At 61.1% G+C, this 27,976-nt stretch overlaps 2 protein-coding genes across 2 annotated transcripts; one reads left to right on the top strand and one right to left on the bottom strand.

The window, feature by feature from the left end:
* The first annotated feature begins 130 nt into the window (after nucleotides 1-130).
* Nucleotides 131-6,533, top strand: LOC137849160 (endothelial zinc finger protein induced by tumor necrosis factor alpha-like). The gene is made up of 7 exons (XM_068668656.1): nucleotides 131-186; nucleotides 509-870; nucleotides 1,822-1,893; nucleotides 3,295-3,898; nucleotides 4,290-4,383; nucleotides 5,165-5,237; nucleotides 5,802-6,533. The coding sequence occupies exons 3-7, from the start codon at nucleotides 1,827-1,829 to the stop codon at nucleotides 6,386-6,388; spliced, it is 1,425 nt and encodes a 474-aa protein (XP_068524757.1). The 5' UTR covers nucleotides 131-186; nucleotides 509-870; nucleotides 1,822-1,826; the 3' UTR covers nucleotides 6,389-6,533.
* Nucleotides 6,534-7,168: 635 nt separating this feature from the next.
* Nucleotides 7,169-14,317, bottom strand: ZBTB45 (zinc finger and BTB domain containing 45). Its single transcript, XM_068668664.1, has 3 exons — nucleotides 14,231-14,317; nucleotides 10,483-11,591; nucleotides 7,169-7,785 (listed from the first exon to the last, which is right to left on the bottom strand). The coding sequence occupies exons 2-3, from the start codon at nucleotides 11,468-11,470 to the stop codon at nucleotides 7,493-7,495; spliced, it is 1,281 nt and encodes a 426-aa protein (XP_068524765.1). The 5' UTR covers nucleotides 11,471-11,591; nucleotides 14,231-14,317; the 3' UTR covers nucleotides 7,169-7,492.
* Nucleotides 14,318-27,976: the final 13,659 nt, after the last annotated feature.

Below are 27,976 nucleotides of genomic sequence, written 5' to 3'. Positions count from 1 at the left end.
GGGATGGGGCCTTGGGATGGGGCCTTGGGGTAGGGACGGGGACAGGAATGGGGCCTGGGATGGGGACAGGGACGGGGATAGGGTCTGGGTCTGGGATGGGGCCTTGGGTTGGGGACAGGGACAGGGACAGGCCCTTGGATGGGAACGGGGACAGGAATGGGGCCTGGGATGGGGACAGGGCCTGGGGTGTGGATGGGGACAAGGACAGGGCCTGGGACGGGGTCTGGAATGGGGACAGGATGGGGACAGGGACAGAGCCATGGGGCTGGGCTGGGGACAGGGACAGGGGTAGGGCCTTGGGATGGGGCCTTGGGGTAGGGATGGGGACAGGGATGGGGTCTGGGGTCTGGGATGGGGCCTTGGGTTGGGGACAGGGACAGGGACAGGGTCTTGGGACGGGAACGGGGACAGGAATGGGGCCTGGGAGGGGACAGGGACAGGAATGGGGCCTTGGGATGGGGCCTTGGGGTAGGGTTGGGGACAGGGATGGGGACAGGGACAGGGACAGGCCTTGGATGGGAACGGGGACAGGGACAGGGACAGGCCCTTGGGATGGGAACGGGGACAGGGACAGGGCTGAGACCCTGCCCTGATGTGGGGCTGGGCCCGGCCCTGCCCAAGGCCCTGCCCCGGGGCTGCTCTAGGGCCTGGCACGAGGCTGCCCCCAAACAACCCGACCCTAAGCAGCGGCGTGAGGCAGGCCCCGATCCCGCTGCCACCCCAAAAACACCGCCCTCGTTTCCCCCCCCCTCATTCTGCTCCGTTTTTGCTCCTCAGCGGGTCCCGCGCCCGATTCCAGCCCCGCAGGAGAAGCCCACGAGGTCCCCAAAGGAGCTGCGAGGTTCCCCACGCGCTCGCCGCTGCGTGCTTGTGAGTGGAGACCCCATAAAAAAGGGTTTGACCCCATAAAAAGGATTTGACCCCATAAAAAGGATTTAACCCCATAAAAAAAGGATTTGACCCCATAAAAAGGATTTAACCCCATAAAAAGGTTTTGACCCCATATAAAAGGGTTTGACCCCATAAAAAAGGATTTGACCCCGTAAAAAGGGTTTGACCCCATAAAAAGGATTTGACCCCATAAAAAAGGATTTGACCCCATAAAAAAGGATTTAACCCCATAAAAAGGATTTGACCCCAGAAAAAGGATTTAACCCCATAAAAAAGGATTTGACCCCATAAAAACGATTTGACCCCATAAAAAAGGATTTAACCCCATAAAAAGGATTTGACCCCATAAAAAGGGTTTGACCCCATAAAAAAGGATTTGTCCCAATAAAAAGGATTTGACCCCATAAAAAGGTTTGACCCAATAAAAAGGATTTGACCCCATAAAAAGGACTTGGCCCCACAAAAAGGATTTGACCCCATAAAAAGGATTTAACCCCATAAAAAGGGTTTGAACCCATAAAAAGGATTTGACCCCACAAAAAGGATTTGACCCCATAAAAAGGATTTGACCCCTAAAAAAGGATTTAACCCCATAAAAAGGATTTGACCCCATCACCAGGGGGAGATTTAAAGTCTGGCCGTGACCCCTGTTCCCAGTTTGGAGGGTCTCCCACTCCCCAGTTCCCAGTTGGGGGGCTGTTACCAGTTTGAGGGGGGTTTCTCTCCCATTCCCAGTTTGGGGGCTCCTTGGGCCCCCATTCCCAGGCCCTCACAGATGTCCCCAGGGCTTCTGTCACCCTTGGGTGTCCCCTCTCCGCGCCAGCAGAGCGGCACCCAGCACTGGGGGGTTACTGGGAGTACTGGGGGGGGGTTACTGGGAGCACTGGGGGGGGTTACTGGGAGCACTGGGTGACAGCGGTGTCCCCACAGGCACCATGTTCGTGGCCGAAGGCCCCTGGACATTGGTGGCCCCAGGGCAGCGTCCTACCCTCGTCCCTCCAGGTGAGTCCCTGTCCCCTCGTGTCCCCTCACGTCCCTCTGTGTCCCCCCCCAGCTCCCCCCAGGCCCACCGCTGTGTCCTGGTGTCCCCATGTCCCTGCCTGTCCCCTCTGGGTCCCCACGTCCCTCCACGCCCCCCCCATGTCCCCTCCCTGTCCCTCCGTGGCATGGCAGACGTGTCCCCGTGTCACATCCCGCTCTCCTCACACCACTCCGTGTGTCCTTCCGTGTCCCCGTGTCACTTGGCACGTCCCCCGTGTCACTCTGTGTCCCCCATCCCACTCCACATGTCCCCAATGTCACTCCACATGTCCCCAATGTCACTCTGCGTGTCCCCCACCTCACTCCACGTGTCCCCTGTGTCACTTTGCATGTCCCTCTGCCTCCCAATCCCACTCCACGTGTCCCCCATCCCACTCCACGTGTCCCCAATGTCACTCTGCATGTCCCCCACCTCACTCCATGTGTCCCCTGTGTCATTTTGCATGTCCTTCTGCCCCCCATCCCACCCCACATGTCCCCAATGTCACTCTGCATGTCCCCAACTCGTTCCACGTGTCCCTCATGTCACTTTGCATGTCCCTCTGCCTCCCAATCCCACTCCATGTGTCCCCCCCACCACCCTACACCACCCCCATCCCACTCCACGTGTCCCCAATGTCACTCTGCATGTCCCCAATGTCACTTTGCATGTCCCCCACCTCACTCCACGTGTCCCCTGTGTCACTTTGCATGTCCCTCTGCCTCCCAATCCCACTCCACGTGTCCCCAATGTCACTCTGCATGTCCCCCACCTCACTCCATGTGTCCCCTGTGTCACTTTGCATGTCCCTCTGCCTCCCAATCCCACTCCACGTGTCCCCAATGTCACTCTGCATGTCCCCCACCTCACTCCACGTGTCCCCTGTGTCACTTTGCATGTCCCTCTGCCCCCCATCCCATTCCATGCGTCCCCCATCCCACTCCACGTGTCCCCAATGTCACTCTGCATGTCCCCAATGTCACTCTGCATGTCCCCCATCTCGTTCCATGTGTCCCCTGTGTCACTCTGCATGTCCCTCTGCCTCCCCATGTCACTCCACGTGTCCCCCATCCCACTCCATGTGTCCCCCCCGTCACCCTACACCTCCCCCATCCCACTCCACGTGTCCCCCATCCCACCCCACATGTCCCCAATGTCACTCTGCATGTCCCCAATGTCACTCTGCATGTCCCCCATCCCACTCCACGTGTCCCCCGTGTCACTTTGCATGTCCCTCTGCCCCCCATCCCACTCCATGTGTCCCCCCCGTCACCCCACATGCCCCCCACCCCACTCCACACCCCCCCACCACCCCACACCCCCCCCCCCCACTCCCCCACCCCCCCCGTGCCCCCTCCTCACCCCCTCCCCTCTCTCCGCAGCACCCCCAGGACCACTCCCACCTCCATCACCTCCCACCCCTTCCACCCCCCGCCGCCAACACGACGCCGTCACCGCGTCCCCACCGCCGCCACCACCGCCACCGGGCCCTCACCGCTGCGCCGACTGCGGCAAAACCTTCGGCGCCCGCTCGCGCCTGGCGGTTCACCGGCGCGTCCACACCGGCGAGCGCCCCTTCGCCTGCTCCCACTGCGGCAAACGCTTCAGCCAGAGCTCGGCGCTGGGTCTCCACCGCCGCCTGCACACCGGCGAGCGGCCTCACGCCTGCGGCGACTGCGGCAAAGCCTTCGCCGTTGCCTCCCACCTGGCGGTTCACCGGCGCGTCCACACCGGCGAGCGCCCCTTCGCCTGTGCCCACTGCGGGAAGCGCTTCAGCCAGAGCTCGGCGCTGGCCCTGCACCGCCGCGGCCACACCGGGGAGCGGCCTCACGCCTGCGGCGACTGCGGCAAAACCTTCGCCGTCGCCTCCCACCTGGCCGCCCACCGGCGCATCCACACCGGGGAGAAGCCTTTCCCCTGCCCGCGCTGCGGCAAACGCTTCCGCCAGCGCTCCGGCCTCGTCACGCACCAGCGGGGGCACAAGTAGCCGAGGGGGCGCGGGGCCGGCGGCGGCGGGGACGCCAAAATCCTCCCCCAAAAAAAAAAAAGGACGTCGGGAAGCCCCTTTGTTCAGCCTGAAGTTGGAAGGGGAGCGCCGGCGGCGCCCCGGTTTTGTCACGCGCACGAACTGCTTGGGGACACCGCAAAAAAGCACCGAATGACGCCAAAATTCGCCTCCGGGCACCCCCCTGATCCCCGAAACGCGAGGCTCGGAGGATAGCCTTAGCTCTGCCCATCGCCACGGGGCCGCTGTGGCCTCGCCACGCCCACTTGGGGACACGAGAAGCTTTTGGGGACACCGAAAAGGGGTCCCCAGTGCCACCAGGAACCTTCCCGGCCCGTCCTACACGGAGAGAGGAGAATCCCCTTAACTCTGCCCCTTGCTGCGAGGACACCGCTTGTCACACGCTCCTGGGGACACCGATAGCCTTGGGGACACCCCGCATGCAGCTCCGGACACCCCGACCCAGGTTTGGACCCCCCCAAACCTGCCCCCAGACCCCCCCCTCCAAGCAGCCTCCGGGACCCAGAGACCCCCATCCCCTGGGGACGTGCGGGTGGGAGCAGCACCAGGCCCCTAAATGGGGCAAAAAGCTGCAAAAAGGGGAAAAACGCTCCTTAAACACCCCCCTATAATATATATGGGAGGGGGGGTGTCCCCTGCACCCCCAGGGGGTGAAAACTGGGGGGTGAGAGGGGGCGATAGTGGGGGCAGCGGTACGGAAGGGGTTAATACCACCGAGTCCGGGTCCTCCAAGCGGGCGCAGAGCGGCCCCCGCTGGGCCCCCGAGTGCTTCCGGGGGCGCGGGGCGGTGTCTGCGGAGGCTCCGCGGTGTTGAGGTGATTTTGGGGGGGGGGGGTTTGGGGGGAGGACCCCAAAACCGGGCTCATTCCCCCCTCGGGCTCCCCTCGTTCCCAGGACCCCCCACCCCCTACCTTAGGGAGCCCCTGACCCCCCCAGCTCTATGACCCCCCCCCAAGACCCCCCTAGAACCCCCCGGGACCCCCTAGAACCCCCCAGGACCCCCTAGAACCCCCCCAGGACCCCCTAGAACCCTCCCAGACCCCCCTGCCCCCCCCCCAGACCCTTCTAGAACCCCTCTAGGACCCCCCCCGGCCCCATTTCCCCCCCCTCCGCCCACCCTGCCCCCCCATTCCAACCAGGGTCCTCTCTCTGGGCATGGGGGGGGGAATCACACAAGTGCTGAGACCCCCCCCCTCCATAACCCCCTCCCCAAATTCTCCCCCCAGGCCATGAAGCAGCCAGACAAACAGCTCAGGGACCGGGATCTTGATGGGGGGACACCCCCCAGGGGCCGTGAAGGTGAGTCCTGCTTTGGGGGGGGGGGTTACAAAGGTGTATTATGGGGTGGGGGGCGCGGAAGGGCGGGGGGTTTGGGGCTGTCCTCATCTCTGTCCCATGCAAGGGGGTTTTGAGGGATTTGGGGTCCAGCCCCACACGATGTGACCGCCGCAGGTCCTTCTGCCCCGTGTTCCTCGCGGTTCCTTGAGGGCTCTGCGTGGCTTGAGAGGGGGCATTTTGGGTAAATGGGGGACAATTTGGGTGAATGGGGGGCAATTTGGGTGAATGGGGGACAATTTGGGTGAATGGGGGGCAATTTGGGCGATCAGGGGGCAATTTGGGTGATCAAGGGGGCAATTTGGGTGAACGGGGGGGCAATTTGGGTGATCAAGGGGGCAATTTGGGTGAATGGGGGGCAATTTGGGTGAACGGGGGGCAATTTGGGCGATCGGGGGGCAATTTGGGCGATTGGGGGGGCAATTTGGGTGATCAAGGGGGCAATTAGGCAGCTCAGGGCTACAATTAGAGCCCAGGGAGGGCAATTAACGCCCCCCACACCAACACCCATCTCTGTCCCCCCCCCAGACACCACGGAGACCCCCGAGGTGGCCGCCCCCGAGGGTTTGGCGACGTCCCCGCTGCCGCCACCCCCCCTCGGGCCGGAGTGGCCTTGGGGGCTTCCCCCCGCGCCCCCTCCGAGCGCCCGCAAGCCCTACAAGTGCACCGAGTGCAGCAAGGCCTTCGGGCAGAGCTCGCACCTGATGCGGCACCTGGGCACCCACACGGGCGAGAAGCCCTACAAGTGCGGCGCCTGCGCCAAGAGCTTCACCCAAAACTCCAACCTGCTCCAGCACCAGCGCACCCACACCGGCGAGAAACCCTACGAGTGCGGCGCCTGCGGCAAACGCTTCGGCTGGAGCTCCAACCTCAGCCAGCACCGCCGCCTCCACAGCGGCCAGAAGCCCTTCCAGTGCGGCCAGTGCGACAAACGCTTCAGCGAGAGCTCCCGCCTGGTCGAGCACCAGCGCACGCACACCGGTGAGAAGCCCTACCGCTGCCCCGACTGCCCCAAAACCTTCAGCCGCGGTTCCCACCTCGTCCGCCACCGCCGTCTCCACGCTACCGAGCGGGGACCCGGCCCGGCGCTCGGTGCCGTGAGCCGGGGGCTCTGAGAGGGGCTCCCCGGGGCGAGGGGAGGAGGCGGTGGTGGTTCTGCGGTGGCCGCGGGGATGGGGTTTGCCCTCCCGGTGCCCGTTGCCGACAGAAGGATTTGTGGAAGAGCCGTGATGTGGCTTGTGGCTGCTCCAGCCCTTCTCTGGTGGCACTTGGGGACGTGGTTGGGCCCTGCCTGTCGTCAACGCAAAGGTTTCGGGAGGATCGGTGACGTGGCCAGTGGCTCCTACAGCCCTTCCGTGGTGGCCACGGGGCGTTCATCGTCAACACAAGGACTCGGGGAGGATCCGTGATGTGGCCACCGGCTCCCGCGGCCCTTCTGTGGTGGCCGTGGGGACGTGGTTTGGCCCCAGCGATGCCCGTTGTTGCGGGGAACCCCTGCGGGCAAACGGCCACGGGACTGGGGACAACAGTGGCCACAAAGGGGAGGACTCGTGAGGTGGCCAACGGCTACGCAGCCCTTCTTTGGTGGCCAACGGGGACGTGATTTGGCCCCACTGGCACCCCCCCGTTGGCTCTTGGAGAAGCCATGTGGGCAACCAGAGGTGGCAGTGGGGCTAAAGGCGGCCACAAAGACGTGGGGAGGACCCCCGACGTGGCCCGATGGCTTCTGCAGCCCTCCTTCGGTGGCCACCAGGACACAATTTGGCCCCGTTGGCACCCGGTGTCACCGCAAAGACTCGGGGAGACCCCGTGACGTGGCCAGCTGGCCCTTCCGTGGTGGCCACGGTTCAGCCCTGCTGGCACCCACCATTCACGCACAGACAAGCAACTGGGAGGGGGGGGGAGGGGGGAATTTTTAGGGAAAATAACTGCACTAACGGCACTAAACACGTCCATAAAACCCGCCTGTTGATTTTCACCCCCCGCCAGTGCCACGGAGCGCGTCTGACCAGCCGCGGCGCGGGGGGCACGGGAACCCCATCCTCGGGAAGCGCATCCTGGTTGGGAGGGGACGAGCGGGACACACCCCGTGTCCCTCCACCTGTCCATCCAGGCCAAAATCCTCCAGGTTTCACCCCAAAGTGCTCCAAGAGCCCCCGCGGCACCCTCACGCCACGTGAGTGCGTCCGGTGCCCGTGTCCTCGGCGTTCGGCCGCACCTCAAGGCGGTGGCGGCCCTGGCGGCGGTCCCGGTGGTGGCACGGGGTGGGTGGCAGCGGCGTGTCGCTCGAGGAGGGTGCGGTGGGAGAAGCCCTTGGTGCAGAGGCGGCACTGGAAGCGCTCGGCTCGGTGGGTGCGCATGTGGACGTTGAGGGAGCTCTTCTGGGTGAAGCGCTTGCAGCAGACGCTGCACTGGAAGGCGCGGACGCCCGTGTGGGTCACCATGTGCTTCAGCAGGTAGTCGCGGAGGGAGAAGGAGCGCCAGCAGATGGAGCACTGGTGGGGCTTCTCGCCTGCGGAGAGACAAAACGGGTCAACGTGGGGCGTGACGGATCAACACGGGTCAGCGCAGAGTGAGATGGGTCAAAGCGGAGTGAAATGGGTCAATGTGGAGTGAGATGGGTCAACGTGGAGTGAGATGGGTCAACGTGGAGTGAGATGGGTCAACACGGAGCGAGATGGGTCAATGTGGAGTGAAATGGGTCAATGTGGAGTGAGATGGGTCAATGTGGAGTGAGATGGGTCAATGCGGAGTGAGATGGGTCAACGTGGAGTGAGATGGGTCAATGTGGAGTGAGATGGGTCAATGTGGAGTGAGATGGGTCAATGCGGAGTGAGATGGGTCAACGTGGAGTGAGATGGGTCAACAAAGAGCAAGATGGGTCAATGTGGAGTGAGATGGCTCAATGCAGAGTGAGATGGGTCAACGTGGAGTGAGCTGGGTCAATGCGGAGTGAGATGAGTCAATGTGGAGTGAAATGGGTCAATGTGGAGTGAAATGGGTCAATGTGGAGTGAAATGGGTCAATGCGGAGTGAGATGGGTCAATGTGGAGTGAGATGGGTCAATGTGGAGTGAAATGGGTCAATGCGGAGTGAGATGAGTCAATGTGGAGTGAAATGGGTCAATGTGGAGTGAAATGGGTCAATGTGGAGTGAAATGGGTCAATGCGGAGTGAGATGGGTCAATGTGGAGTGAGATGGGTCAATGCGGAGTGAGATGGGTCAACGTGGAGTGAGATGGGTCAATGTGGAGTGAGATGGGTCAATGCGGAGTGAAATGGGTCAACGTGGAGTGAGATGGGTCAATGTGGAGTGAGATGGGTCAATGTGGAGTGAGATGGGTCAACGTGGAGTGAGATGGGTCAATGCGGAGTGAAATGGGTCAATGTGGAGTGAGATGGGTCAACGTGGAGTGAAATGGGTCAACGCAGAGTGAGATGGGTCAATGTGGAGCAAGATGGGTCAACGCAGAGTGGGCCCCTCGCTACAAGAAGGACATCGAGGTGCTTGAGTGGGTCCAAAGAAGGGTGACGAAGCTGGTGAGGGGCCTGGAGAACAAGTCCTACAAGGAGCGGCTGAAGGAGCTGGGCTTGTTCAGCCTGGAGAAGAGAAGGCTCAGGGGTGACCTTATCGCTCTCTACAGATACCTTAAAGGAGGCTGTAGTGAGGTGGGGGTTGGCCTGTTCTCCCACGTGCCTGGTGACAGGACGAGGGGGAATGGGCTAAAGTTGCACCAGGGGAGTTTTAGGTTAGATGTTAGGAAGAACTTCTTTACCGAAAGGGTTGTTAGGCACTGGAACGGGCTGCCCAGGGAGGTGGTGGAGTCACCATCCCTGGAAGTCTTTAAAAGACGTTTAGATGTAGAGCTTAGGGATGTGGTTTAATGGGGACTGTTAATGTAAGGTCAGAGGTTGGACTCGATGATCTTGAGATCTCTTCCAACCTAGAAATTCTGTGATTCTGTGAACATGGAGTGAGATGGGTCAACATGGATTGAGATGGGTCAACGCGGAGTGAGACGGATCAACACAGAGTGAGATGGGTAAATGTGGAGCGAGATGTGTAAATGTGGATTGAGATGGGTCAACGCGGAGTGAAATAGGTCAATGCGGAGTGAGATGGGTCAACGCAGAGTGAGATGGGTCAACGCAGAGCAAGATGGGTTAATGTGGAGTGAGATAGGTCAACATGGATTGAGATGGGTCAACAAAGGGTGAGATGGGTCAATGTGGAGTGAGATGGATCAACGTGGAGTGAAATGGGTCAATGCGGAGTGAGATGGGTCAATGCGGAGTGAGATGGGTCAACGCAGAGTGAGATGGGTCAACGCGGAGTGAGATGGATCAACACAGAGTGAGATAGGTTGACATGGATTGAGATGGGTCAACACAGTGAAATGGGTCAACACGGAGCTAGTTGAGTCAACACAGAGTGAGATAGGTCAACACGGATTGAGATGGGTCAATGCGGAGTGAAATGGGTCAACGTGGAGTGAGATGGGTCAATGCGGAGCGAGATGGGTCAACACGGAGTGAGATGGGGCAATGCAGAGAGAGATGGGTCAACGCGGAGCGAAATGGGTCAACGTGGAGTGAGATGGGTCAACGTGGAGTGAGATGAGTCAATGTGGAGTGAGATGGGTCAATGCGGAGCGAGATGGGTCAACGCGGAGTGATATGGGTCAACGTGGAGTGAGATGGGTCAATGTGGAGTGAGATGGGTCAATGTGGAGTGAGATGGGTCAATGTGGAGTGAGATGGGTCAATGCGGAGCGAGATGGGTCAACGCGGAGCGAGATGGGTCAATGTGGAGTGAGATAGGTCAACATGGATTGAGATGGGTCAACGTGGAGTGAGATGGGTCAACGTGGAGTGAGATGGGTCAACATGGATTGACACAGGTCAACACACATCGCACAGGACAGCGTGCGCCAACATGGATCAACATGGGGCTTTGTGGCTCAGCAGGTCAACACGGTGACATGTCAACGGGCTGTCACGGAATGACATACGTCAACACGGAGTGACACAAGTCAACCCAGGTTGATAACTCAACGTGGAGCATCAACACGGATCAACACATCAACGTGGAAAGAGATCAACTCCAGAACAAGGTGGGTCAACGCTGAGTCACAAGGATCAACGCGGATCAAACCCTCAAACCCACTTCGTCCCCGTGTCCCCACCATGTCCCCACCGCGTCCCCTTACCGGAGTGGATGAACATGTGCTTGGTGTAGTTCTTGCGGGAGCTGAAGGTCTTCTGGCAGTGACCGCACTGGTAGGACGGCTCGGGGCGACGCGAGGGACCGGCCCGCGGCACTTTGGGGACCGAGGGGATGCCGCCACTCGTCCCCTCCTCCGTGCTCCCCTCCTCGTAGAGCGGTGGCACCGCGGGGGCGAACCCCAGGCTGTTCCCCACCGGCGCCACCTCGGCCCCGAAGGCCGAACCCCGTCCAGATGCCTCCAAGCCGCACTCAGGTCCCACCTTGCCCCCGTCCTCGCCTGGCCAGGGCGGCAGGAAGGCGTCGGAGAAGACCTCGGGGGCACCAAAAAACGGTGGCTCTTCGGCAGGGAACGGCACCGGCGGCACCGAGCCTTCCTCATCGACACCCAGCACCGCCTCCTCCTCCTCCTCCTCCTCCTCCTCCTTGACCGGCAGCTGGAGCCTCAACGGCTGCCGCTGCTTGCGGCTGTGACAACTCGGTGGCCCCAGGTAGCCCTCGGGCTCCGGCGGTGGCCCCAGGAGCTCGCGGAGCTTGCGGCGCGCGTCGGGGGGCGGCGGCGGCGGGGGCGGCGGGCGGGCGGGGGGCAGCACCTTGGGGCCGCGGCTTTGGGAGATGATTTGGGTGCACTCGTCGATGACCGTCTTGATCTGCAGGATGGAGGCGGCGGTGAGGATCTGGAGGGCTTCCGACTGGGCCACCACCAGGCAGCCGCTGTACATGAACTCCACCAGCTGGCGCACGGCCCCGCTGGGGACAACGGGTGGCACCTCGATGGCCGAGTGGCCCAGGAGCAGTTTGTCGTGGAAGAAGGGGCTGCCGGCGGCCAGGACGCAGCGGTGGGCGCGCAGGGTGGCCTCGCGGATGCGCACGGTGACGTCGCAGAAGTGGCCGCCCAGGCGCTGCCCGTTGAGGGTCTCCAGCAGCGAGCGGCTGAAGTTCTGCAGGTGGATGTAGTGCACCGCCTCCGCCATGGCCGACGGGGACAATGACGTCGGGGACAATGACGACGGGGACAATGACGGGGACAACAATGACGGCGGATGAGAGGAGCGGGGAGGCCGCCGGGGGGTGGTCGGCGAGGTCTGCAGGTACCTGCGGGAGGAGTAACAGGAGGTGGGGACGTCGTATGGGGTGCCACCAGGGGTTGGGGACACCTTACGGGGTGTCACCAGAGGCTGAGGACATCATATGGGTGCCACCAGGGATTGGGGACACCTTATGGAGTGTCACCAGGGGCTGGGGACATCATATGGGTGCCACCAGGGGATGGGGACATCTGTGGGAAGAGTAACAGGGGTTGGGGACGTCGTATGGGGTGCCACCAAGGGGTTGGGGACACTTTATGGGATGTCACCAGAGGTCAAGGACGTTATATGGGTGCCACCAGGGATTGGGGACGTCGTATGGGGTGCCACCAAGGGGTTGGGGACACCTTACGGGGTGTCACCAGAGGCTGAGGATGTCATATGGGTGCCACCAGGGGTTGGGGACACCTTATGGGGTGTCACCAGGGGCTGGGGACATCTGTGGGAAGAGCAACAGGGGCTGGGGACGTCGTATGGGGTGCCACCAAGGGGTTGGGGACACCTGCAGGAGGAGTAACGGGCTGGGGACGTCGTACGGGGTGCCACCAAGGGGTTGGGGACACCTTACAGGGTGCCACCAGGAATTGGGGACACCTTACGGGGTGTCACCAGAGGCTGAGGACATCATATGGGTGCCACCAGGGGATGGGGACATCTGTGGGAAGAGTAACAGGGGTTGGGGACGTCATATGGGGTGCCACCAAGGGGTTGGGGACACCTTACAGGGTGTCAACAGAGGCTGAGGATGTCATATGTGTGCCACCAGGGGTTGGGGACACCTTATAGGGTGCCACCAGGGGCTGGGGACACCTGCGGGAGGAGTAATAGGGGCTGGGGACATCATATGGGGTGCCACCAAGGGGTTGGGGACACCTTATGGGGTGTCACCAGAGGCTGAGGATGTCATATGGGTGCCACCAAGGGGTTAGGGACACATGTGGGAAGAGTAACAGGGGTTGGGGACGTTGTATGGGGTGACACCAAGGGGTTGGGGACACCTGCGGGAGGAGTAATAGGGGCTGGGGATGTCGTATGGGGTGCCACCAAGGGGTTGGGGACACTTTACGGGGTGTCACCAGAGGCTGAGGACATCTGTGGGAAGAGCAACAGGGGCTGGGGACGCCGTATGGGGTGCCACCATGGGGTTGGGGACACCTTGCGGGGTGTCACCAGAGGCTGAGGACATCATATGGGTGCCACCAGGGATTGGGGACACCTTACGGGGTGTCATCAGGGGCTGAGAACATCTGTGGGAAGAGCAACATGGGCTGGGGACGCCGTATGGGGTGCCATCAAGGGGTTGGGGACACTTTATGGGATGTCACCAGAGGTCAAGGACGTTATATGGGTGCCACCAGGGATTGGGGACGTCGTATGGGGTGCCACCAAGGGGTTGGGGACACCTTACGGGGTGTCACCATAGGCTGAGGATGTCATATGGGTGCCACCAAGGGGTTGGGGACACCTTACGGGGTGTCACCAGGGGCTGAGGACATCTGTGGGAAGAGCAACATGGGCTGGGGACGCCGTATGGGGTGCCATCAAGGGGTTGGGGACACCTTACGGGGTGTCACCAGAGGCTGAGGACGTTATATGGGTGCCACCAAGGAGTTGGGGACACATGTGGGAAGAGCAACAGGGGTTGGGGACGTCATATGGGGTGACACCAAGGGGTTGGGGACACCTGTGGGAGGAGTAACAGGGGTTGGGGACATCATATGGGGTGCCACCAAGGGGTTGGGGACACCTTTCGGGGTTGTCACCAGTTTTTGGGGACACCGTGGAGGACATCAGCAGGTCTGAGGACACCTCATGGGGTGTCACCAGGGGTTGGTGACACCACTGATGACATCATCAGGGCCTGGGGACACCTCATGGGGTGCCACCAGGGGTTGGTGACACCACTGATGATGTCATCAGAGCCTGGGGACCCTTCATGGGATGTCACCAGGGGTTGGTGACATCACTGATGACATCATCAGGGCCTGGGGACACCTCATGGGGTGCCACCAGGGGCTGGGGACACCACTGATGACATCATCAGAGCCTGGGGACCCTTCATGGGGTGTCACCAGGGGTTGGTGACACCACTGATGACATCATCAGGGCCTGGGGACCCTTCATGGGATGTCACCAGGGGTTGGTGACACCACTGATGACGTCATCACGGCCTGGGACGCCTCATGGGGTGCCACCAAGGGGTTGGGGACACTTTATGGGGTGCCACCAGGGGTTGGTGACACCACTGATGACATCATCAGGGCCTGGGGACACCTCATGGGGTGCCACCAGGGGTTGGGGACACTTTATGGATTGTCACCAGGGGTTGGTGACATCACTGATGACATCATCAGGGCTTGGGGACGCTTTATGGGATGCCACCAGGGCTGATGACGCCACTGATGACATCATCACGGCCTGGGGACCCTTCATGGGATGTCACCGGGGGGTTGGTGACACCGCCGATGACGTCATCACGGCCTGGGGACAACGCCCGGGGCCCGGCGAAACCCCCCCAAGGGGCCGGGGCCGCCTCGGGGGTGACGTCACCGGCGGCAGGGTGACGTCACCGGCGGGCGGGTGACGTCAGCGCGGCGGGGGAGGGAGGGGGGCGGGGGCCGCGGGGGGGGGCGGGGCCGCACTCACCTCGCGCCCGCGGCAGCCGCCGCCGGCCCCCGAAGCGCCGCCGCCGCCGCTTCCGGTCCGCCAAAGCGCGTCACTTCCGGCGCCCGAGGGGCCGGGGCGGAAGTGAGCGGGGAGAGGAGGGGGAGGGGGAGGGGGCAGCTCCCAGCACCATAGAGACGGGAGGAGAGGGGGGCCCTGAGGGACCCCATAGGGACCCCATAGGGACCCCGTAAAGACCCCATAAGGACCCCATAGGGACCCTGTAGGAACCCTATAGGGACCCCATAAAGGCCCCTTAGAGACCGCTAAGGGACCCCATAAAGACCCCATAAGAACCCCATAGGGACCTCATAGGGACCCCATAGGGAGCTCTTGGGGACCCCTTAGGGACCCCATAAGAACCCCATAAGGACCCCGTAGGGACCCTGTAGGAACCACATAAAGACCCCAGAGGGATCCCAGAGGGACCCCATCAAAATCCCTTAGGGACCCCATAGGGACACCATAAAGACCCCATAAGAACCCCATAAGGACCCCATAGGAACCCCGTAGGAACCCTATAGGAACCCTATAGGGACCCCATAAAGGCATCTTAGGGACCCTATAAGGACCCTGTAGTCACCCCATAAGGACCCCATAGAGACCCCATAAGAACCCCATAGGGACCCCATAAGGACACCATAAAGGCCCCGTAGGGACCCCATAAGGACCCCATAGGCATCCCATAGGGACCCCATAAAGGCCCCTTAGGGACCGCATAGGGACCCCATAAAGACTCCATAAGAACCCCATAGGGACCTCATAGGGACCCCATAAGAACCCCACAGGCACCCCATAAGGACCCCGTAGGGACCCTGTAAGAACCCCATAAAGACCCCAGAGGGATCCCAGAGGGACCCCATCAAGATCCCTTAGGGACTCCATAGGGACACCATAAAGACCCCATAAGAACCCCATAGGGACCCCATAAGGACCCCATAGGCACCCCGTAGTGACTTCATAAAGACCCCATAGGGACCCCATAGGGACCCCGTAGGGACCCCATAAGAACCGTGTAGGAACCCCGTAGGAACACTATAGGGACCCCATAAAGGCGTCTTAGGGACCCCATAAGGACCCTGTAGGCACCCCATAAGGACCCCATAAGAACCCCATAGGGACCCCATAAGGACACCATAAAGACCCCATAGGGACCCCATAAGGACACCATAAAGGCCCTGTAGGGACCCCATAAGGACCCCATAGGCATCCCATAGGGACCCCATAAAGGCCCCTTAGGGACCGCATAGGGACCCCATAAAGACTCCATAAGAACCCCATAGACACCCCATAAGGACCCCGTAGGGACCCTGTAGGAACCCCATAAAGACCCTATAGGGACCCCAGAGGGATCCCAGAGGGACCCCATCAAGATCCCTTAGGGACCCCATAGGGACACCATAAAGACCCCATAAGAAACCCCATAAGGACCCCATAGGCACCCCGTAGTGACTTCATAAAGACCCCATAGGGACCCCATAAAGGCCCCATAAGAACCCCATAGGGACCTCATAGGGACCCCATTGGGACCCCACAGGGACCCCATAGGGATCTCTTGGGGACCCCTTAGGGACCCCATAAGAACCCCATAGGGACCCTATAAAGGCCCCATAGGGACTTCATAAAGACCCCACAGGGACTCCGTAGGGATCCCATAGGGCTGCAGCCCCCTGTGGAACCCCATAGGCGCCTCCAGAGGGACCCACATGCCCTGCAGGCCCCGTAGGGGCCTTGTAGGGCCCCAGTCCCCTATGGAGATCCATAAGGACCCTGTAGGCCCCTATAGACCCCTATAGGGACCTTCTGGGATAGAGTCCCCTATAGACCACTTAGGGCCCCCTGTACAAGCCCTATAGGACTGCAGCCCTTTTTAGGGTTCCCATAGGGACCCTGTGGGGCTGCAGGCCCTGTAGAGCCCCATAGGGCTGGGATCCTTTAGTGACCTACTGGTCACTATAGGGCCCCCACAGATCTCCACAGGGATCCCCATGAGGCCTGCACTCCCCATAGACCCTATAGGGCCTGGATGATCTAGGAATACTTACAGGGATCCCTATAGGGCCGAGATCCCCTATAGACTCCACACGGGGGTCCCCATAGGGCTAGCACCCCCTGTAGGCCCATATAGGGGTCCCCTATAGACCCCACCTTGACCTGTGATGGGCCACGTTGACCCGTGTTGACCTCTGTTGACCCACCTAGATCCGTGTTGACCCACTTAGACCTGCATTAACCCATGTTGACCCATGTAGACCTGCGTTGACCCACGTTGACCCACATAGATCCATGTTGACCCACCTAGACCCGTGCTGACCCACGTAGATCCATGTTGACCCACGTAGACCCGCGTTGACCCACGTTGACCCACGTAGATCCATGTTGACCCACCTAGACCCACATAGATCCGTGTTGACCCACGTAGACCTGCACTGATCCACGTTGACCCACCTAGACCCGTGTTGACCCATGTTGACCCACTTAGACCTGCGTTGACCCACGTAGATCCATGTTGACCCACCTAGACCCATGTTGACCCACGTTGACCCATGTAGATCCGTGTTGACCCACCTAGACCCGCGTTGACCCACGTTGACCCACATAGATCCGTGTTGACCCACTTAGACCTGCATTGACCCATGTTGACCCACGTAGATCCGTGTTGACCCACCTAGACCCACGTTGACCCACGTTGACCCACCTAGATCCGTGTTGACCCGCGTTGACCCACGTTGACCCACATAGATCCATGTTGACCCACGTAGATCCGTGTTGACCCACCTAGACCCACGTTGACCCACATTGACCCACGTAGATCCGTGTTGACCCACGTAGACCTGCATTGACCCACGTTGACCCACGTAGATCTGTGTTGACCCACTTAGACGCGCATTGACCCACGTAGATCCGTGTTGACCCACATAGACCCGCGTTGACCCACATTGACCCACGTAGATCCATGTTGACCCACCTAGATCCGTGTTGACCCACGTTGACCCACGTAGATCCATGTTGACCCACTTAGACCCACGTTGACCCACATTGACCCACATAGACCTGCGTTGACCCGCGTTGACCCACGTAGATCCATGTTGACCCACTTAGACCCACGTTGACCCACGTAGATCCATGTTGACCCACTTAGACCCACGTTGACCCACCTAGATCTGTGTTGACCCACCTAGACCCGCGTTGACCCACGTTGACCCACGTACATCCATGTTGACCCACTTAGACCCACGTTGACCCACCTAGATCTGTGTTGACCCACTTAGACCTGTGTTGACCCACGTTGACCCATGTAGACCCGCGTTGACCCGTGTTGACCCACCTAGACCCACGTTGACCCACGTTGACCCACGTCACTCTGCGCTGCTCCATTTTGACCCGTGGAGATCCGTGTTCACCTGCGTTGACCCGTGTCAACCCGCGTTGTCCCGTGTTGACCCAGTGTTGATCTACGTTCACCTCTGGTGGCCCACACCATGCTTGATCCCCGTTGATTTCCCCCACATTGCTCTTTATTGACCCATTTTGACCCATTTTGACCCATGTTGACCCGTGTTGACCCGTGTTGACCCGTGTTGACCCGTGCCAACCCATGTCCACCAGCGTCACAGTGCTTTGGGTGCCCCAAGGGAGATGTTTGGGTGCTCCACGGAGGTGCTTGGGTGCTCCAGGAAGGTGCTTGGATGGTCAGGGGAGACGTCTGGGTGCTCAAATGAGGTGTTTGGGTGCTCCAAAGAGGTTCTTGGGTGCTCCAGGTGGGTTCTTGAGTGCTCCAGGGAGGTTCTTGGGTGGCCCTGGAGATGTTTTTGGGCCCCGAGGAGATGCTTGGGTGCTCCAGGAAGGTTCCTGGGTGCTCCAGGAAGGTCCTTGGGTGCTCCAAGGAGGTTTTTGGTGCCCCTTGGAGATGTTTGGGTGTCCAGTTACATATTTGGGTGCTCCAGGGACATTCTTGGGTGCCCCTGGAGATGCTTTTGGGCCCCGAGGAGACGCTTGGGTGCCCAATTATATGCTTGGGTGCTCCTGAGGGATGTTTGGGTGCTCCAGGGAGGTCCTTGGGTGCACCCGGAGATACTTTTGGGCCCTGAGGAGCTGCTTGGGTGCCCAATTATACGCTTGGGTGCTCTTGAGATACTTGGGTGCTCCGTGGAGGTTCCTGGGTGCTCCAGGGAGGTTCTTGGGTGCCCCTGGAGACGTTTTTTGGCCCCGAGGTGATGCTTGGGTGCTCCAGGAGGGTCTTTGGGTGCTCCAAGGAGGTTCTTGGGTGCTCCAGGTGGGTTCTTGAGTGCTCCAGGGAGGTTCTTGGGTAGCCCTGGAGATGTTTTTGGGCCTGAGGAGATGCTTGGGTGCTCCAGGAGGGTCTTTGGGTGCTCCAAGGAGGTTTTTGGTGCCTCTTGGAGATGCTTGGGTGTCCAGTTACATATTTGGGTTCTCCAGGGAGATCCTTGGGTGCTCAGGGAAGGTTTCTGGGTGCTCCAGGGAGGTTCTTGGGTGCACCCGGAGATACTTTTGGGCCCCGAGGAGACGCTTGGGTGCCCAATTATATGCTTGGGTGCTCCTGAGGGATGTCTGGGTGCTCCAGGGAGGTTTCTGGGTGCTCCAGGGAGGTTCTTGGGTGCACCCAGAGATAATTTTGGGCCCTGAGGAGCTGCTTGGGTGCCCAATTATATGCTTGGGTGCTCTTGAGATACTTGGGTGCTCCGTGGAGGTTCCTGGGTGCTCCAGGGAGGTTCTTGGGTGCCCCTGGAGATATTTTTTGGCCCTGAGGAGATGCTTGGGTGCTCCAGGAGGGTCTTTGGGTGCTCCAAGGAGGTTCTTTGGTGCCTCTTGGAGATGTTTGGGTGTCCGGTTATATATTTGAGCTCTCCAGGGAGATCCTTGGGTGCTCAGGGAAGGTTCCTGGGTGCTCCAGGGACCTTCTTGGGTGCCCCTGGAGATGGTTTTGGGCCCCGAGGAGCTGCTTGGGTGCCCAATTATATGCTTGGGTGCTCCTGAGGGATGTTTGGGTGCTCCAGGGATGTTCTTGGGTGCACCCGGAGATACTTTTGGGCCCTGAGGAGACGCTTGGGTGCCCAATTATATGCTTGGGTGCTCTTGAGATACTTGGGTGCTCCGTGGAGGTTCCTGGGTGCTCCAGGGAGGTTCTTGGGTGCCCCTGGAGATATTTTTTGGCCCTGAGGAGATGCTTGGGTGCTCCAGGAGGGTCTTTGGGTGCTCCAAGGAGGTTCTTGGGTGCTCCAGGTGGGTTCTTGAGTGCTCCAGGGAGGTTCTTGGGTGGCCCTGGAGATGTTTTTGGGCCCCGAGGAGATGCTTGGGTGCTCCAGGAAGGTTCCTGGGTGCTCCAGGAAGGTCCTTGGGTGCTCCAAGGAGGTTTTTGGTGCCCCTTGGAGATGCTTGGGTGTCCAGTTACATATTTGGGTTCTCCAGGGAGATCCTTGGGTGCTCAGGGAAGGTTCCTGGGTGCTCCAGGGACGTTCTTGGGTGCCCCTGGAGATACTTTTGGGCCCCGAGGAGACGCTTGGGTGCCCAATTACATGTTTGGGTGCTCTTGAGAGATGCTTGGGTGCTCCAGGGAGGTTCTTGGGTGCACCCGGAGATACTTTTGGGCCCTGAGGAGACGCTTGGGTGCCCAATTATATGCTTGGGTGCTCTTGAGATCCTTGGGTGCTCCGTGGAGGTTCCTGGGTGCTCCAGGGAGGTTCTTGGGTGCCCCTGGAGACGTTTTTTGGCCCCGAGGTGATTCTTGGGAGCCCAGATGTACACTTGGGTGCTGCAGGAAGCTCCTTGGGTGCTCCAGGGACGTTCTTGGGTGCCCCTGGGGACACTTTTGGGCCCCGGGGAGGTTTTTGGGTGCCCGGTTAGACGCTTGGGTGCCCTTGAGAGATGCTTGGGTGCTCCAGGAAGGTTCCTGGGTGCTCCAGGAAGGTCCTTGGGTGCTCCAGGAAGGTCCTTGGGTGCTCCAAGGAGGTTCTTTGGTGCCTCTTGGAGATGCTTGGGTGTCCAGTTACATATTTGAGTTCTCCAGGGAGATCCTTGGGTGCTCAGGGAAGGTTCCTGGGTGCTCCAGGGACCTTCTTGGGTGCACCTGGAGATACTTTTGGGCCCCGAGGAGACGCTTGGGTGCCCAATTATATGCTTGGGTGCTCTTGAGATACTTGGGTGCTCCGTGGAGGTTCCTGGGTGCTCCAGGGACGTTCTTGGGTGCCCCTGGAGATATTTTTTGGCCCTGAGGAGATGCTTGGGTGCTCCAGGAGGGTCTTTGGGTGCTCCAAGGAGGTTCTTGGGTTCTCCAGGTGGGTTCTTGAGTGCTCCAGGGAGGTTCTTGGGTGGCCCTGGAGATGTTTTTGGGCCCTGAGGAGATGCTTGGGTGCTCCAGGAAGGCTCCTGGGTGCTCCAGGAAGGTCCTTGGGTGCTCCAAGGAGGTTCTTCGGTGCTCCAGGTGGGTTCCTGAGTGATCCAGGGAGGTTCTTGGGTGCTCCAGGAAGGTCCTTGGGTGCTCCAGGAAGGTCCTTGGGTGCTCCAAGGAGGTTCTTTGGTGCCCCTTGGAGATGTTTGGGTGTCCAGTTACATATTTGGGTTCTCCAGGGAGATCTTTGGGTGCTCAGGGAAGGTTCCTGAGTGCTCCAGGGATGTTCTTGGGTGCCCCTGGAGATATTTTTTGGCCCTGAGGAGATGCTTGGGTGCTCCAGGAGGGTCTTTGGGTGCTCCAAGGAGGTTCTTGGGTGCTCCAGGTGGGTTCCTGAGTGCTCCAGGGAGGTTCTTGGGTGGCCCTGGAGATGTTTTTGGGCCCTGAGGAGATGCTTGGGTGCTCCAGGAAGGTTTCTGGGTGCTCCAGGAAGGTCCTTGGGTGCTCCAAGGAGGTTCTTTGGTGCCCCTTGGAGATGTTTGGGTGTCCAGTTACATATTTGGGTTCTCCAGGGAGATCTTTGGGTGCTCAGGGAAGGTTCCTGGGTGCTCCAGGGAGGTTCTTGGGTGCACCCGGAGATACTTTTGGGCCCTGAGGAGACGCTTGGGTGCCCAATTATATGCTTGGGTGCTCCTGAGGGACGTTTGGGTGCTCCAGGGAGGTTCTTGGGTGCACCCGGAGATACTTTTGGGCCCTGAGGAGCTGCTTGGGTGCCCAATTATATGCTTGGGTGCTCTTGAGATACTTGGGTGCTCCGTGGAGGTTCCTGGGTGCTCCAGGGAGGTTCTTGGGTGCCCCTGGAGACGTTTTTTGGCCCTGAGGAGATGCTTGGGTGCTCCAGGAAGGTTCCTGGGTGCTCCAGGAAGGTCCTTGGGTGCTCCAAGGAGGTTCTTCGGTGCTCCAGGTGGGTTCTTGAGTGCTCCAGGGAGGTTCTTGGGTGGCCCTGGAGATGTTTTTGGGCCCTGAGGAGTTGCTTGGGTGCTCCAGGAAGGTTCCTGGGTGCTCCAGGGACGTTCTTGGGTGCCCCTGGAGATGCTTTTGGGCCCCGAGGAGACGCTTGGGTGCCCAATTATATGCTTGGGTGCTCCTGAGGGACGTTTGGGTGCTCCAGGGAGGTTCCTGGGTGCACCCGGAGATACTTTTGGGCCCCGAGGAGACGCTTGGGTGCCCAATTATATGCTTGGGTGCTCTTGAGATACTTGGGTGCTCCGTGGAGGTTCCTGGGTGCTCCAGGGAGGTTCTTGGGTGCCCCTGGAGACGTTTTTTGGCCCCGAGGTGATGCTTGGGAGCCCAGATGTATACTTGGGTGCTGCAGGAAGCTCCTTGGGTGCTCCAGGGACGTTCTTGGGTGCCCCTGGGGACACTTTGGGGCCCTGGGGAGATTTTTGGGTGCCCGGTTAGACGCTTGGGTGCCCTTGAGAGACGCTTGGGTGCTCCAGGGAGTTTCTTGGGTGCTCCAGGGAGGTGCCCGCGTTCCTCGGGCGAGGGCTGGTCCCGACGCCACCCGACCGCAGCCGGTGGGGCAGAACTGATGTCCCCGGCCACCTGGGTCCCCTGGGGGGTGGGCGGGCTCTGGGTACACCCCCGGGGGGGGGGGGACACCGAGGGGGGTGGGAGGTGCCCTGGGTCCTCCCGGTGGTGGCACCGGCAGCGCCCAGCCCCGGCCACCAGTCCCCAGGCTTGGCACCGTGGGGACACGGCGAGGTGAGGGGGGGACACCACGGTGGCATCTGCCCCCCCCAACCCCCCCCCGACACCCCCTTTCCAGAGGGATCTGGGCATTAAATGTTATTGTAGGGTCTCCCCAGCTTCTCTGTTTTTGTAGGGCCCCCCCCAAATTTGGGTCATGATGGATGAGGGCACCCCCAGGCTGGCACAGGTGAGTGGGGACTGGGGGGGGGGGCATTTTGGGGATTTGGGGACCCCCAACAGTGACTCGGGGGACCCAGGCGTTTAGGGGGGACCCGGGGGGGGGACCCAAATGTGGGGGGGGTCCCAGGTGATTGGGGGAGGGGGGGGATCCCAGGGATTTTGGGGAGCCCCCACCAGGGCACCCCAGTGTTTGGGGTGGGGGGGGTGTAGGGATTTGGGGAGCCCCTACCCAAGAAACCCAAAGATATGGGGGGGGCTCCAAGGGATTTAGGGCTCCCCCCCCCCCCCCAGGGTTATTTGGGGGGGCCCCAAGTGTGGGGGGAGGACCCAGAGGTGGGGGGCACCAGGGTGGGGAACGGGACCCAGGTTTCCAGCTGGGGGGGCAGCAGGGATTTGGGGTATCCCCCCCAAAAAAAAAGTGACCTGGGGGGGGGCAGCAGGGATTTGGGGACCCCCCCATCACTTATAGGACCCATCCCCCCCCCAGTTCCCTTACCAGGGCCCCCGGGCGCCCCCCCCCCAAGGCCCCGCTGGCCCCAGGCCAGGCCCGGGGCTGGAATTGGGACACGGGGCGGGGACGGGGACCGGGGCGTCCCCAAGCCGCCGCTCCCCTCCCCCCACCGTGGGAAAGCCCATCCCCCACCCAGGGACCCCCCCCCACCCAAGGGACCCCCCCCCAATCCCCTCCCCCCCCCCATTTTTGTGCCCCCCCCCCAGGCCCAGCGCCGGAGGGACCTGGAGGCGGAGCTCCGTGACCTCAGCAACCAGGTGGGAGGGGCCTAAAAGGAAGGGGGCGTGGCCTGGAGCTGTCAATCACACCCCAAGCCCCGCCCTCCCTCAGCTCAGGGGGGGCGGGGCATGGAGCTGTCAATCACACCCCAAGCCCCGCCCTCCCGCAGCTCAGCGGGGGCGGGGCATGGAGCTGTCAATCACACCCCAAGCCCCGCCCCCTCTCCCATAGGTGGCGGCTTTGGGGCGGAGCCTGGCGCAGGAAAGGGGGCGGAGCCTGGCGGAGGGCGGGGCTCTGAGGGCGCTGGAGCTGGCAGTGGGCGGAGCCCAAGCACGGGTGGGCGGAGCCTGGCGGGCCCGGGACCGAGCCAATGAGAGGCTGCGGCAGCAGCAGGTGGGCGGGGTCAGGCGCCAGGGGGCGGAGCCTGATTGGGCGGGGGCTGTAAAGGGGGCGGGGCTTAAATAGGGGGGTTAAGCTTGGGAGTGGGCGGGGCTTCGGGGGGTGGGCGGGGTCTCACGAGGCCACGCCCCCCCAGGAGGCGGGGCAAAGCCTGTGGGCGGAGCTGGAGGCAGCGCGTGCGGCCCGAGAGGGGGCGGAGCTTCGGGCGCAGGAGGCGGAGTCACGGCGCCAGGCCCGGGAGGCGGAGCTGGAGCGGCTGCGGCAGGTGGGCGGGGCTAAGGAGAAAGGGGCGGGGCTAAGGAGAAAGGGGCGGGGCTAAGGAGAAAGGGGCGGGGCTAAGGGGCTGGGGGCGGGGCTAAGGGGCTGGGGGCGGGGCTATCCAGCCAATGGGAGGCTGTGTAGGCCCGAGGGGCGGGGCTAAATGGCCAGGGGGCGTGGCCAGTGACTCGGGGGGGGGGGGCTAATGGTTGTGGGCGGGGCTTACGGTGGGCGTGTCCATCGTGGCCCCGCCCCCCCCCCAGGCGGTGATGGCGGCCCAGCAGGCCCGGCGGCGGGCGGAGCAGGAGCGCGACGACGTCGCCGCCCGCGTGCCCCGCCCACACAGCCCCACGTGAGTGCCCGCCCCCTGGCCACGCCCACAGCCCCTATAGGTGGCCCCTATAGGTTGTCTGCTATAGGGTGCCCCCCTGCGTGTCCCCTATAGCCCCCATGGTGTGTCCCCTATAGACCCCATGGCCTGGCCCATATAGCCCCCATGGTGCGTCCCCTATAGCCCCTACAGCCTGTCCCCTATAGCCCCCATAGTACATCCCCTATAGCCCCCATGGTGCATCCCCTATAGTCCCCATGGCCTGTCCCCTATAGCCTGTTCCCTATAGCCCCCATGGTGTATCCCCTATAGCTCCCAGGGCACATCCCCTATAGCTTGTTCCATATAACCTCTATAGCCCCTATACCCTGTCCCCTATAGCCCCCATGGCAAGTTGCCTATAGCCCCCATCATACATCCCCTATAGCCCCCATGGTGCATCCCCTATAGCCCCCACGGCCTGGCCCCTGTAGCCTGTCCCCTATAGCTCCCATGGCAAGTCCCCTATAGCCCCCATAGTACATCCCCTATAGTCCCCATGGCCTGTCCCCCATGGCCTGTCCCCTATAGCCCCCATGACATGTCCCCTATAGCCCTCATAGTACATCCCCTATAGCTCCCATGGTGCATCCCCTATAGCCCCCATGGCCTGTCCCCTATAGCCCCCACAGTGCAGCCCCTATAGACCATTGGCACATCCCCTATAACACCACAGAACATCCCCTATAGCCCCCATGGCCTGTCCCCTATAGCCCCTATAGACCCTATAGACCCTATAGCCTGTCCCCTATAGCCCCCATGCCATGTCCCCTATAGCCCCCATGCCATGTCCCCTATAGCCCCCATAGTACATCCCCTATAGCTCCCACAGTGCGTCCCCTATAGCCCCCATGGTGCGTCCCCTACACCACCACAGAACATCCCCTATAGCCCCCATGGCCTGTCCCCTATAGCCCCTATAGCCTGTCCTCTATAGCCCACACATCATGTCCCCTATAGCCCCCACGGTGCGTCCCCTATAGCCCCCAAGGCACATCCCCTCTAGTCCCATAGTGCGTCCCTATATTCCCCATGGCACATCCCCTATATCCTCCCTGATACATACCCTATAGTCCCCACACCATGTCCCTTATAGACCCCCCTATAGCCCACACCATGCATCCCTTACGGCCCCCATGCCACAGACCTCATGCACATCCCCTATAGCCGCCATGGCATGTCCCCTATGTCCCCTATACCCTCCCCTATAGCCCCCATGGCACATCCCCTATAGCCCCCATGGCGCATCCCCTATAGCCCCCATAGCACATCCCCTATAGCCCCCATGGCACCTCCCATATATCCCCCCTTGCACGTCCCCTATACACACCCCCTATATCCCCAAGCCACCTCCCCCGCAGCAAACCCTCTATAGGCCCCACACTGCATCCCCTATACCCCCCCCCCACCCCCCCCCCACATCCCCTATAGCCCCTATAGGTGCAGGGGGGGCCGGGACCCCGAAGAGCTGCAGGCGGCGCTGGCGGAGCTGCGGGAACACAACCGGGAGCTGCGGCAGCGCCTGCACCAGCGGCACGAGCAGGTCGGGCACCTATAGGGCACCTATAGGGCACCTATAGGGGGCACCTATAGGGTACCTATAGGGGGCTCCTATATGGGTACCCATAGGGGACGTATAGGGGGCACCCATGGAGGGTCTCGGGGGGTGTCCGTGTGGGGTTTGGGGCAGCTAGAGGGAAGTTTGGGGGGGGGAGGGAGAGAACCTATAGGGAACGTATAGGGGGGACGTATGGTGGGAACGTATGGGGTGTATAGGGGGAGCCTATGGGCACCTATGGGGCACTTTTGGTGCCGAGGGTGCAGTTTTTTGGAGCCCGTGGGTGAAGATTTGGGTGCTGTTTCTGCAATTTTGGGTGCCACAGGTGCATTTTTGGGTGCAATTTTGGGTGCCACGGGTGCAATTTTGGGTGCCGTGGGTGCATTTTTGGTGTTACGGGGGCATTTTTGGGTACTGTAGGCGCACTTTTGGTGCTGTGGCTGCATTTTTGGGTGCTGTGGCTGCAATTTTGGGTGCTGTGGGTGCATTTTTGGGTGCCATGGGCGTATTTTAGGGTGCTGTGGGTGCAATTTTGGGTGCCGTGGGTGCATTTTAGGGTACTGTGGGTGCATTTTTGGTGTTACGGGGGTGTTTTTGGGTACTGTAGGCGCACTTTTGGTGCTGTGGCTGCATTTTTGGGTGCCGCGGGTGCATTTTTGGGTGCCACGGGTGCATTTTTGGGTGCCATGGCTGTATTTTAGGGTGCTGTGGGTACATTTTTGGGTGCCGTGGGTGCAATTTTGGGTGCTGTGGGTGCATTTTAGGGTGCTGTGGGTGCACTTTTGATGCTCTGGGTGCATTTTTGGGTGCCATGGGTGTATTTTTGGGTGCTGTGGGTGCATTTTTGGGTGCCATGGGTGTATTTTAGGGTGCCATGGGTGCATTTTAGGGTGCTGTGGGTGCATTTTTGGGTGCCATGGGTGCATTTTTGGGTGCCATGGGTGTATTTTTGGGTGACATGGGTGTATTTTTGGGTGTTGTGGGTGGAATTTTGGGTGCTGTGGGTGCATTTTAGGGTGCTGTGGGTGCAATTTTGGGTGCCATGGGTGCATTTTTGGGTGACATGGGTGTATTTTTGGGTGCTGTGGGTGCAATTTTGGTGTTACGGGGGCATTTTTGGGTACTGTAGGCGCACTTTTGAGTGCCATGGGTGTATTTTTGGGTGCTGTGGCTGCATTTTTGGGTGCCTTGGGTGCATTTTTGGGTGCCATGGGTGCATTTTTGGGTGCTGTGGCTGTATTTTTGGGTGCTATGACTGCATTTTGGGCATCCAGGGGTGCATTTTGGGTGCAGTTTGGGGTTCCTTGGGTGCATTTTTGGTGCCGTGGATGTATTTTTGTGTGTCATGGGCACATTTCGGGGCACCATGGGCGCATTTTTGGGTGCTGTAGGCATATTTTTGGGTGCTCTGGGTGCATTTTGGGCACCGTGGGCGCATTTTTGGGTGCTGTAGGCGTATTTTTGGGTGCTCTGGGTGCATTTTGGGGCACCGTGGGTGCCCCCCAGGCGCTGACTCCCATGGGTGCAGGCGCAGGAGCTGCAGCGGGCGCTGGCGGGGGCTCGGGCGCGGGCTCGGACGGCAGCGGGGGCGCGGCCCAGCTGGAACGGGAGCAGCGGGGGCTGCGGGGGGCGGCTGCAGCACCCAAGGGTGCCCCCGCACCCCGGCCGAGGCCGCCCTGCGCGCCCGCTGCCTCCACCTCCAGGAGCTGCTGGACCGCGAGGCCGGGTGAGCATCGGGGGCCCCGGGGGGCTGGGGGGGGTCCTGGGTGGTCCAAGGGGGGGGTCAGGGTGGGCTTGGGTGGTCCCAGGGTGGGCTTGGGTGGCCCTGGGGTGCTCCAGGGTGGTGCGAGGGGGTCCCAGGGTGCCCCTGAGGTCCCACTTGCCCGTGGGTGCCATGGGGGTGATGTGGAGCACCCATGGGTGCTGTGAGGGTGCGGTGGGGGCAACGTGGGGCACCTATGGGTGCTCTGATGGTGACATGGGGCACCCATGGGTGCCATAGGGTGATGTGGGGCACCCATGGGTGCCGTGAGGGTGCGGTGGGGGCTACACAGGGCACCTATGGGTGCTGTGAGGGTGACGTGGGGCACCCATGGGTGCCATAGGGTGATGCGGGGCACCCATGGGTGCCA

The sequence above is a fragment of the Anas acuta genome, unplaced genomic scaffold (assembly GCF_963932015.1).
Source record: "Anas acuta unplaced genomic scaffold, bAnaAcu1.1 SCAFFOLD_193, whole genome shotgun sequence".
Classification (NCBI taxonomy): domain Eukaryota; kingdom Metazoa; phylum Chordata; class Aves; order Anseriformes; family Anatidae; genus Anas; species Anas acuta.
This window is presented reverse-complemented; position numbering and strand designations above follow the sequence as displayed.